The 13,041-nt window shown below is 46.4% G+C and overlaps 1 protein-coding gene across 3 annotated transcripts in view; it reads right to left on the reverse strand.

Moving 5' to 3' along the window:
* Positions 1–13,041, reverse strand: part of ARHGEF9 (Cdc42 guanine nucleotide exchange factor 9) — a 408,379-nt gene that overhangs the window by 126,677 nt on the left and 268,661 nt on the right. For all 3 annotated transcript variants that reach the window (XM_054996023.1, XM_054996022.1, XM_054996024.1), the window contains one exon: positions 2,626–2,805. In XM_054996023.1, the coding sequence (XP_054851998.1) occupies positions 2,626–2,805 (180 nt within the window). The remainder of the gene's footprint in view (positions 1–2,625; positions 2,806–13,041) is intronic.

The raw sequence follows: 13,041 nt of genomic DNA on the forward strand, positions 1-13,041 counted from the left end.
ATCCTAGCTGGGTGAAGGTGGAGGGTGGGTATTGCCTCCTGCTCCGTGCCTGATCCCAGCTGGGTGAATGTGGGGGGCGGGCATTGCCTCTTGCTCCCCTCCTGATCCCAGCTGAGTGACAGCAGAGAATGGAGGTTGCCATCTGCTTCACTCCTGATCCCAGCTGGGTGAAGGCGGAGGTGGGCATTGCCACCTACTCTGCTCCTGATTCCAGCTGGGTGAAGGCAGTGGCAGGCATTGCCCCCTCTCTGCTGCTGATCCCAGCTGGGTGAAGACAGGTAGCGGGCATTGTCACCTGCTTTGCTCCTGATCCCAGCTGGGTGAAGGCAGAGGGTGGGCATTGCCACCTACTCCACTCCTGATCCCAGCTGGGTGAAGGTGGAGGGCGGGCCTTGCCACCTGCTTTGCTCCTGTACCCAGCTGGGTGAAGGTAGGGGATAGGGATTGCCACTTGCTTTGCACCTGATCCCGGCCTGGGCTCCCCACCACGGCACACTCTCTGGAGGTCTGGCTGCCTCATCTGGGCTTCCCTCCACAGCAGCGCCCTCTGGAGACACACCAGGGTAGCAGGTGAGTTGTCTTGAATACACTTAGCCTTTTATATAGTAGGATAAGGAATTGTCATCTTGTTTTCCTGTTCTGTGTTTTTCATGCTCTGAAATGGGGATTCTCTTGCCTTTCCTAGGTATAACCAGGATTCAGTATTCCACCTGAAGTTTCAAGATTTGAGGCCTCCACTGGAGGGGCTAAAATATCTGGATGAGGGGAAAGAACCAACAGGTCAGCCTCCTTCCTTTCTGGCTCTAGAGCTTTTTTCATTTGCTCCTCATACAGCTGTTTTAAGGTTGCCCCTCAAGGCTGGACCCTGAGAGTGGCTGGTGTTCTGCACTCTGCATGCTGGCCTGGTCGCCAGCTTGGAACTGGAATGCAGGGCTTGAGCCTAGCTGACTGGTTGATCTGGTAATGCAGCCCTCTCAGGCGTCAGTCTAAATAGGCCAAGAGCTAAACTGGCCCAATTGCATTCAGCCGGCAGGTGCTGAGGCTGCTGAACCTGGACAACGAGGTCCTGCTCTCAGGGCCCTGATCTGGATGTTTAATGGACTGTTATCCGTGCCTTACCAAAGATCCTACTATCTCAAAAGAAAGATTTAACTCTTGGATAGCTTTCAGCAATTCGTAAGGCCTGTCAAACAGGACTGCTCTTTGAACAAGTTCTGCTTATCAGTACATTATTTATAGGGTCTTTTTTTGCTTTGCTCCTTCTCATCAAAGTACACAGACACTTTTCTAGAGTTTATTTATTTCCTTTTTATTGGAATTACACTCCAGTTTCTTAATGAAGCAAGATATCAAAATATATATAATCATTAATATAAATCCTACAAAGACAGAATACAGAAAAGCAATAAGAATTAGGTTTGCTAACATTTCTGTGAGGCCCCGCCCCTCCGCTGGGGCCACAGGGGAGGGTGGGGCCGGGCCGGGCTGAGCCCAGTCCGGGGCAGGAGGGTCCTGCTCCGGACAATTTCCTAATAAACTCTAAGTTTAAAACAATCAGAGTTTCTATGAAATGCATTAAGATTCCCATAGCATACAATGCAAAGATAAGATTCTTACCTAAATTCTCTTGAGATTTCTTCCAATCAGAACTCTAACATACTATCTGAATTTGCATGTTTTATAGGTTATCTTATACAAATATCTAAGATCTTTTTCATGTGACAGCATAAATAAACTATGATTGGTTTGATGCTTCATTAGATATTCATAATTTCTATTGTACAACCTTCTAATTAGCCAAAAATGATGTTATATCCAGCTTGCAAAACAAAACTAAAAATCTAGAAGGAATTAAGTTGGTAGATCACCACTGGTCCATTCTCTGATAGAAGAGCATTAATCTAGATAGAGTCCAATATTTTTAACTGGCAGTAAAAGATGAAAGGCACACCTGTTTTAGTTACCTAACATTCTGCAAAAAAACATATAGACCGTTCATGCAAAGTTTAGAAGTTCACTTAGAAGACAAGTGTATTCCTTTCTACTGCTTAATGCAAAGTGTTTTAATCAACATTACTGCAACAGATGCAGGCTGGGATCGCGTGTTGCCAGCCTGGCACTTCACCTCTACGGCTCTGCCTTGGCTGGGGCCTTCCACCACCGCTGTTCTTGTGACATGAAAGGGGGTCCCGAAGGACTACTGGCCTGGGTTCACGTCCTGCCCTGTGGAGGCCTAGTGACAATCTCAAAGGCTGGTGGCAGGGGGGTCTCTTGAGCAACTGGAGCATGATCAGCAGGGGCTGTGGTAGCGTCAGGCCCTCTCTGGTCTCTCTGGTCCTTCTGGTGGCCTGGCTGTGGCTCCTCAGCAATTCCTCTGAATCAAGTCACTGGGCTGAACGGGGAGGTCAGGACTGCCTCTTTCCCTGACCCTCCCCGCCCAGGTCTCATGCCCAGCCCCCTCCTCCCCGACATAATTCTTGTGCTTTGCCACCCACCGCAGTCCCTTCACTCCCTGCCTTTCTAGGGAAGCTTGCTTTGTAAAACGCAAGGCCTGGCTGCTCGTAGCCCCCTGGCACAAAACCAACGTTAAGAAGGTTAAGGAAGAAAAAAGAGGGAGACACTCACCCTTACAAAGCTGGCAGGAAACCATCCTTCTTCATCGTCAATCTGACCCCACCACCAGTCCTTGTTGGAGGCATCCAGGACTTTGATAACGTCTCCTGCTTTAAACGCCAACTCCCGGTTGGCCATGGTGACGTGATCCCATACTGCCTCAGCGCTCACAATAGAACCGCCACTGATCAGCTTGAGGAACAAAAGAAGGGACAATCAGAAAGAACGGCTCCTTCTCCTTCAGGAAAGCATGCATGCTCTCTCGTCACCCGCTTAACAATCCACAAAACAACAGCAGGCATTGCTTCACTTTGCCAGAACACAGGGCTGTCTGATTTAAGATATACATTTTAAAAAATACTCAGTAACGAACCTCGGCTGTCTCTCAGAGCAATGGTTTTTAAAACTTCCTTCCTTCAGGGAACACTTCTGAATTTGTTAGTGATGCGTCGCTGCATTAGGAGCATGTTTCGTTCACACCGCACACTAATTAGGGCTGGTGGGGGCTCCTAGTCATCCTTCCTGCGCTGAGATCTACTAGTGCACCTGTGGTCTAGGCTATGGCACTCCAGTTTACACAGCGAAGCGGGGGGGGGGGGGGGATGTCTCACATGACTGCCTGCTCCTTCATACAAAAAAATGTCCCTGCACATATCAAACGAGTCTATAGGGCAGAACAGTTCAAGACAGTTTTCCCGATGTAGGAACTTTTTTTCACGAGGGAACATGCCATTATGAGAACCTCCGCTTGCCATCTGAAGTGGAAAAATGACTTGCACTCTCAAATCTACAGCGTGGCTACTAACCAGCGATTTGCTGCACCCACTATATTGTGTCCTGTTTGGGGGGGGGGGCGGCACTGGGAATTCGCAAGTAAAAATGGAACCCAGTGGATGCATGTCACTTGAACGTTTCGATCTCCAAACTCAGCCTCCGTGCACACACACCACACACACACACACCAAGCCTGTCCAGAACCTCAAAATCATTCCTCATTAGCAGAAGCCAAATCATGAAGTATAGACTCTAGCAACTCCCACTAAAAGCCCCTGCTCCCCCAGGGTTTTTTTTTTTGAGGCACAATGGTTCACTACCAATTTCAGCATTCACCTTGCAACCATGGCTGGAATGAAAACAAGATAAAACAGCGCACTGCGCATTCCCTATACATGCACATTTCGGAGAAGGGGTGGCAGTGGTGGGCCACAGAAGGTGGTCAGCCATTATCACACATGGGAGCACCCCAGATAATACTCAATCACCCACCAGTACAGCTCATGCCCTGTGAACCAGATGAGAACACAGGGTTGATCTGACGATTTGTCTGTTCACTGACTTGTTCGACAAGTTGCTCCAACTTTTTCTTCCTAACAGTCAAGTGCAACCCAATTGGCTTTTTAGTGTATGCGCGTTCTCACATAGCCCAATGGAGCTTGGTTCCCTCCCTCTTTCTGTGCTGTTACTCCAGTGGTCAGGTCATTGTTTACACAGACAGTTCAATCAGTCACAAATCATACAAAACAGTCATAAGTAAATGCTGTGTTTAAAAAATCCTACCAATCAGTGTTTTCTAAATTGACCTTAGCAATATTAATGGCTGCTGATCTGCTTGGATCAGCAGCATTTTTGTGCATTATGGAGTTATATTTTAAAAACCAGTGCAAAACTGTTAGGTGGCTGTTTGAGTTTTCCGATGATGCCAAACTGAACAGACCTAGCAATGAGCTCCTGTTTAATCCTCACAGTTGAACATGGTGAATTCGACTGTCAAACACGCTCCACACAAAGACTGTGGCATCCCTGCTTCTAAACCCCAAATGCCGTTTGAAAACCTCTGCCGTGGCATTATCAGCTCCCTGGAAATTGAGACTTTATATGTGACTTGAGTATTTATCGTTCTAAGCATTCTTTTTACTTTCCTCTCACTCCCTTTTCTGTGCAAGCCCCTGAACTTTTCCAGCCCCCTCTCTTCTCTCCATCGGGCAATTCTCCTACTCCAGGTAAGTAATAAGAGCCCCGTGGCGCAGAGTGGTAAGCGGCAGTACTGCAGCCCAAGCTCTGCTCACGACCTGAGTTTGATCCTGGTGGAAGCTGGGTTCAGGTAGCCAGCTCAACGTTGACTCAGCCTTCCGTCCTTCTGAGATCGGTAAAATGAGTACCCAGTTTCCTGGGGGTAAAAGCGTAGATGACTGGGGAAGGCAATAGCAAACCACCCGTAAAAAGTCTGCCAAGAAAACATCGTGATGCGACATCCCCCCCATAGGTCAGTAATGACTTGGTTCTTGCACAGGGGACCTACCTTTACCTTTAGGTAAGTAATAACTCCTCATGGATCCACTCAGGACCTATCTGGAGGCTGCAAAATAGACTGGTGCCTTGGAATAGCAACTTCTAAACCCATTTTACTTTCCAACTTAAGCCCTATTCACAAGTTACAGTGAACACATGTACAATTAGTGGACAATGTATGCTTGATTTTTCTTTATACATGTGTTGAGTAATTCTCATGTTACTTTCAATGCACGTACAGCTGAACATGCGATTTAAATACCATATCTATCTACGTACTAGTCCCTGGTTTCATCTGTAAAGTGAACATACACTGGCTCTTTCACACAAACAGATGTATGCATGTACATACAGAACGCCCAGGCCTTCACTGTGACATGTGAACAAGACTTTAGCTATGCATTTATAGGGTGAATCCAAGGTTGAAAATTTTAAAGGGGAATTGCTGGTGAGATCAAGGGATCAATTCAGGGTAGTTGCTGATGCCACCTGACAAGGTAAATCATTTTATGGAAAACACACAGCCCAAGATAGTCAGCAAGTGAATGTTGCTGAAAACATCACAGTAACTCCGCCGTGATCTAGAGATAGTGACTCTTTGATGACAATTACGGTGACAGGATGTGAAGTTTTTCAATGTTTTCAGCTTCAGAGTCTGGGGGTTACAGTGCAGTCCTATGCAGCGTTACTCCAGTCTGAACTCTGCACAGGATTGCAGTGTAGCAACTGTATTTATTTATTTATTTTCTGCCTTTTTCATTGAGACTCAGGGCAGATTTCGTAGTATAAGTAAATATGAACATTGTCTGAGATACTGGGTCTGTGTTTGCTCAGAGCCACCCTGAAAACTACGATGAATGAAAAGTGCCATAGAAATATACTTTTGTGCTAGCCTTAGTTTAATTATATTATCTATTAGTTGTATGTATTATCCTGCTCTTAATGCACCATTTTCTACTTTGTAATTCCATTTACTGCATCACTTGACATAGCACAACATACTTTTTTACACTAAATTTGTGCTCCCGGTCCTATTGCATTACTTTTTAAGATTCTCATGCTATTGGATTGCATTGTTTTATATTGTGTAATCTGTCTTGAGTCTCAGCAAGAAAGGCAGGTTATAAAAAAATAAAAAAGCGAGCAAGCAATGGATTTGCATAGTGTCTGAACAGAGCTGTACTGTATATCTAGTTTAATCCTAAATCATGTGCCTCAGTGAAACAGTTTACTGAGCTTCCCAAACCTGGGCTGTTTTCACACGTCTTGGCATAGTGCTAAACTCATGGAATGAGGACGTCTTCATGGTGCAATGATATCAGAAATCGCGCCATGAAGACGCCCTCGTTCCGTGAGTTTAGCGCTATGCCGAGATATGTGAAAACGACCCTGCTTTTGTTTTCAGTTTTAATTGCACGGTTCCCTTACAGCAGGGCTTTTTTTTCTGGGAAAAGCGGTGGTGGAACTCAGTGGGTTACCCTCGGAGAAAATGGTCACATGGCTGGTGGCCCCGCCCCCTGATCTCCAGACAGAGGGGAGTTGAGATTGCCCTCCGCGCCACCGAGCACAGGGCAATCTGAACTCCCCTTTGTCTGGAGATCAGGGGGCGGGGCCACCAGCCATGTGACCATTTTCAAGAGGTTCCGGAACAGCTGTTCTGCAGTTCTACGTCACTATTGTCAAGGTGATTTATCTATAGGTGATGCTATTTTGCACTGAGACAAGTATACCGTTACGGGAGAAACGGATGCAAGAATAATACTGAAATCCATGGAGCATTTGGACAAAGATGAAGTTATAATGGGTTAAAAATGTAGCAATATAGCACGAATATCAGAACTGGCTGATTCTGCACACAGAACAACTATGGTTATAAACAATATAAATGGGTACTGACATATGCTAGGTGCGATACAGAGAAGGTGGGATGCAAAAGTACAAATCCATTTGCTACCAGAAAGGGGGAAGGGGGGTTAATTATGGTAAGACTGTGTTTCAGTCGTGTGAACTGCGGAGCTATCAAAATACCCTGTAATTCAGCCAGCTGGTCAGCTGAACGACAATCACCTAACCACCCAGAAGCATCACGTGGGGAGGCTCAAGAGGGGCCAAGAGGTGTAGGACTTGGATTAATAGATTAGGACTGGGGAAATCCATGGGCAAATCCCACTCTGCCGTGAATAGTGTTGCCAGGTCCAGGTTGGGAAATTCCTGGAGATTTGGGGCGTGGAACCTGGGGAGGACGGGGTTTGGGGAGGGGCCTCAGAATGTTATAATGCCATAGAGTCCACCCTCCAAAGCAGCCATTTTCTCCAAAGGAGAAAATGTCACCTGAACATCAGTTATAATTCCAGGAGATCTCCAGCCACCACCTGGAGCCTGGCAACTCCAGCCGTGAAGCTCACTGACTGACATGACAGTCATTCTCTTTCAGCCTTACAAACCTCACAGGATTGTTGTGAGGATCAAATGGAAAGAAGAAATCATGTATGACCCTCATAACCCCTTGTGGGAAGAGCTGGAAAAAATAGGCTTCAGTGTGGTCAGGTGCACCAAAGTGTGGGGTGTAACGGGGGAGATTCCTTCTTGTCTTGGGCAAGGGAGGCATTCTGACTCTGTCCATTGGGTTTAAGCCTTAAATCAGGTGAGGAAAGAGATTTCAGGGCAGTAACGGAGATTTTATTTTGAGGATTTGGGCTCCACAGATCTCTTGGAAAGAGGTGACACTTGTACACCTCTCTGAGGGAAACATCATATAAGTAGTAAAAAAAATAACCACAATACATTAATAATACATTTTTGCTTTGGACTTATACTGTAAAAACAGACATGCCTTCATGAATCCCCTCCCCAAGATTCTTTGCTTCTCCCACTGATATCTGAAAGGTGTCCCTGTGGAAACTCTCTGACAAGGACCTCCAGTTTAATCCAATATCCCATCTCAGTTGGTTAAGTGCCGAAAGATCTTTCTTGATTCTAGCTGTCATCACACTCTGAACACGTGTGATGTGGCCTTGGGTAGTAAGGACTGTGAAACCTGTGAACCTCCCATGAGGGACCGTAGTTCAGTGGTAGACCACATATTGGGAAAGGTTTTCGATTCCATCTCTAGCATTTCTACTTAAAGGACCTTAGGTAACTGGGAGAGATCTCTCCGTAAGACCTTGGAGGAAACAGCATCGGGCTACAGGGACGAACGACAGGACCTGAGGTCCCCACTAGACCTGACAGTCTCCCCCAGTTTCACCCTGGGGACAAGCTGCATCACAGGGGTCCAATTCTGGTCAGAACTGGCATGGGGTTTGGAGGAAATGCCTCCCTCCCATGCCGTTCTTCTTCTCCCAAATGGTGATGAAGGAGCATCTCACACCCACATTCCAGTATGTGCTTGTAGGATCAGTTAATTCGCTCACTAGAACAATCCTCTGAATGCATGGTGGGAAGGCATAAACACTCACACAAGCTCTTGCAATGTAACTTGTGAGCTATACTCCCATTCAGTCACATTATCTTTCACCCACTATTTTGAGGGGAAGAATAGCACAAAATTGAGTGTTCATAGAGTCTGTGTCACATAAAATTGTAGCTACAGTGTGGGGGCATACGAGGGTACTTTGCACCCTGCTTGTAGGAAGCCTATTCCCTTGAGGAGAGAAACAGTTCAACAAACTGAAAAGGTCTATAGCTGTGGAAATTCATGAATATTACTACTGCATTTCTATCTAAGCTGAATTTTCATCTCAATGTGGATTTGTTTTTTGAATTCATTCTCAACTAGAGTGTCACCAAAGTAAGTTTGCTAAAATGTCTGCTCATCTGTAGCAATGGGTGAGGGGGGTAAATTAATATTAAGATACATATACCAAATACATATATATTTGGCAGAGTGCTAAAACTAGAGTGTTACTATTCCATGCCTATAATTCAGATAAATCGCGGGCAGGTAAACGTTCAGATGACTGAATGACTAAGGTAACTGGCTTAACTTATCCGTCGATGCCGTTCTCTCCATTTCTTCGGATAAGCGGCTTGGGCGTTAAGTTTTGACAGAAGTCATTTCTGGCACATTTAAAAGCTGGGCATCCTGTTACTCCGTTCAGGAGGTGGGTGGGCTTGGGAAAGGGGGAATGGTCTTCTTTAAAGTGGTCTGGGTTCTTAATGACCTTGCAGTCTCTAAAACCTTAGGATCAGACCCGGTCAGGAGGACTTTGGGACCTCAGGTGTAAAATCCAAATGGCACCTTAAACCCCTAGACTCGTTACCCTGCACAGCAATCCACCAGATGTTCTCTTGCACAAAGCTCCACTGCAGCTCCTTCAATGCAGCTTGCTCCGGAAAACATCCTAGTGAATTGTACCCTCTGGGTCAGAGCTTCTGCCTTTTCTGGTGTCCGGTGTCTGCCACCGAACCTGGGCTCCCGGTAAGGCTGCCATTGTTTGAGAAATGGTTGGGTCCTTTTTGCCCAAGAGCGCACCCTCTTGGAGAAGCAGCATCCAGGGCAAGAAGCAAAAGACCACAGAATGGGAAGGACATGCAGTCGGTCCCAGGTTCTCGATTTAGGGCTGCGTGGAATGGGGGTGGGGGACCTAGGCATGGACTCGAGAGAACTGATGCTGGAGAGAGTAGGCAATACTGAGTCACACAGGTGGATGGTCTCTCTCGGTAAAAGGCAAGGCGAATTCATCTGCCCCCAGTGTCCTCACCAAACACATCTGTGTCCAGGTTGCACCCAGTCTTGAGAAAAAAAGCAGCAAAACTCTCAACACATTATTGCTATGACAAGCGGTTTGGTTTGCAGGTCAGACTGCTTTCTCTTCAATGTACAGCTAATCACAAATGACTTGTTATGACAATGGAAGGCTTCAAAGAAGAGCTACTGAAACTCAGGTCACAAAGTAGGAAACCACGGGATCTCATTCACTCACGTGGATTTACATCACTGTCCCACCAACAGAAACACTTGACAATTTTTTGATACCTTTCTGATTACATCTAATCACCCACAACACAATCTTCCTTCCTCACTCTTTTTTGCATTCTATTTTTTGCCTGTTGTTCATTCTGACTGAATTCATTTAGGGCAGACACATGAGCACAAAGAACCCAGAATCCTTACTGCCACCAGGGGAAGAAAATCTCTTGCAGGACCTGTTGGTCATGGTCACCTAGCCCCATTTACCTAACTAAATGTACACCCCTTGACTACTATCCCCTCTCATCTATAGTCAATAGATCTGGAGCAGCACTGCAGGACTAGAAAAGTGCCTCTGAGCATTGGGAGAGTGTTTATGCTTCAGCCCAGAGCAATTGCATAGGACCACATATGACATGGCCATACTGAGTGAGAATGTTGGCCAATGTAGCTCAACGCTCAGAACTCTTGACTAGCAGTGGCTTTCCACGATCTTGGAAGGTCTTTCTCAGAACCTGCTCTCTGAGATCCTTCAATTGCCAATATCAGAGGTGAGACCTGCATGCGATTTACCACTTACCAATCCTTAGATTTTGCTGATAATTAAACTTCGCTGCAACACCCATGAAGACAAATTTCCAATCAGCAGCCCTGCAGATAACATTACCCCACCCACCCCCTGCCCACATTTCCAAAACACTAAGCAGGGAGTTCAATTGCCCTCCATTTGTAAGGGCAGAGGAACCTATGTCTTTCTAAGGGATGAAGCAAGAAGACAGGGCTGCTGGAAGCTCCAGTGGTTTCCCCAGTCTTTCGAGTTATTCACTAATTCATTGTTCTCAGTTGGTGGTGGAGAATGCCCTCAAGTCATAGCTGACTTACGGCAACTGCTGGTGGGGTTTTCATTGCAAGAGATGAACGGAGGTGGTTTGTCATTGCCTGCGTCTGGAACGTTGGTCTTTGTTGGATAGGACTGTAAAATATCACTCTGAGCATGTGTATAAATTGCTTGCCCAATCCCCTTCCCGGAAGCCAGCCCTTGGCTCCTTTCTGGTTAAAAAGATCAGGTAGAAGGGGATATGAAAAGATCCCACCTGAGATCCTGGAGAGCTGCTGCTGGTCCGATTAAACAAGACTGGTCCTTGGATAAGACCAGGGGTTTGAATGAGTAGAAAGCAATTTTGTGTGTTCACACAGGCATTTTGAAGGCGACTTTACTGTTTTTGCAGACACACAAAATGAAGAAAAAATGAGCCCCTGCCTTCTTGCTTCATCCCCTTGTAAGCTTTATATCCTAATTTTTGTGTTGAGCTCTTACGGGAACCTTCAGTGCAAATAAGGTCCCCAAAGTCCTTAGGTGGTCCAGTGCTGTGGGCGAGAGGGAGGAGATTATCTTGGGACAAGTTTAGAATTCTGTAACTGGTTCTCTCTGAGCCACAGCAGCCTACCTGCATGGCATCGTAGAGACAAGGTCACCTGAAGGGTGCTGTTGCCTGGTAGGGAAGTGCATCTCTTACACAGGAATGACAACGAATGCACCGAAGGCAATTCTGCCAGCATCAACACTGCTTAGATAACCTGGGCTGCATCCTGACTCTACCGTCATTTGAAAAGGAAAGCACTGCTGAAGATGGAAAGAAAAAAGAACAACCTGGCCCAGGATGATGTTTTCTAGTCCCAGCCCATGGTGAGGTGGGACCAGCCAGTAAGCACGAGGCCTGGAGCACATCAACACATACCACGCTTCACAAAGGACAGCAAGCCAGCACGGTATACTGAAGACAGAAAATGGAGTTCAATCCCAGGTCGGCTATGGAATTCTCCATTATACATCAGACCAGAGATGGAGTCCTAAAGAGACTTCATCTTTGAAGGGAGAAATATAGTGTTCCCTGCATTCCCCAGACAGTGTCAATGAAATGGTCAGACCCATCTTGAAGGCAGTGACTTCTGGACACAGGAGAGGCTGATTGCAAAGCACAACCTCAAGAATTTCACAAAACTGGCTGACTGGATGTGTTTTGGTGAAGCACCTGCTCAGGGAACCTCACCAGCCGTAGCTGCTGAAAGGGGTTCAAACGCTGTCACTGACTTCACCTGCAGACTATCTGTTATGCAGACTCTCTAGATCCCACACTTTTGGCTCTTAAAAGTGCTAGAAAAGAATAATTAATAGCTAATAATAGCACAACACACTCGGAAGGCAAGGTGACACCGGCTGGCCTCGAGAATGATGACAGGACCTGCCCAGAATGTCTCATCTCTCCCTTGGTAATCAAGACCTTCCTTTTAAATTCTTTGCTGGAAGTACAGACCAAGGGCTGTGTTCCATAGTCAGTCCCTTGCCTCCTTCCAGGTCACTTCGCTGAAGCGTTTCTGCCTTTCTGCTGCTATTCTTTCTTTCCTCATCTCCTTACTTAGCACTTACAGCTCTCAAACTTGCACAGAAAGTTTCTCGCTGGAAAAGACCAACTCAAGTTCCATTACTTATTTATGAATCTCTTTCACTCGTTCTATTACAGGCCACACAAACCGAATTCCGTGAGAATCTCCTTCACCTGGATTCAGCTGCTACTGACTTGTCCTTACTTCTTTAAAAGGAAGGACTGAAGGCAGAGGAAGGGAGACAACTTTAAACTGCTTTGAACCAGGCTTGTAAACAGCAACCTCCTTCCTTGCTCTTGGTAGAGGCAGAGTAAGAAAGGAAATTTGGAGAGGCAATCTAGGAGCAATTTTTGTGAGCAAGTAACCTCTATGGTCTAATTTGTAAGCCTTCCAGGCTTGATCCTAGGCACGCCTTTCTGGCAGTAAGCCCCACTAATGTTGATGGGGCTTCTCTGAAGTGTGTGTTGGATCGCTTCCCTAGAAAAGCTCCATTTAAAATACTATCCAGGGGGAAACATCTTCAGTACAATTAAGGATTTCTGACTCTTCTCAAACTGGCTCTGGGAGATTAGTGTGACAGCTGCCCTGGTGTCCACTGTGAAGGTCCTGCAGCTGGTGACGCTGAACACTCGTGGTGGGTAGGCAAACAGGGGCCGTTGTCTTTGTGCCCTCCTTGAGGGCTACCCAGGAGCATCTGGTTGGTCTCTGCAAGAAACAGAATGCAGGGTGAGAGGGACTTTCGCACAGTGGTTTAGTGGTTTGGCTGCGAGTCAGCACTCCACTGGTTCAAATCCCACTACTGCCATGAGCTCTGTAGCTGGCCTTGGGTAAGCCACTCCTCT

The sequence above is a fragment of the Eublepharis macularius genome, chromosome 13 (assembly GCF_028583425.1).
Source record: "Eublepharis macularius isolate TG4126 chromosome 13, MPM_Emac_v1.0, whole genome shotgun sequence".
NCBI classification, from domain to species: domain Eukaryota; kingdom Metazoa; phylum Chordata; class Lepidosauria; order Squamata; family Eublepharidae; genus Eublepharis; species Eublepharis macularius.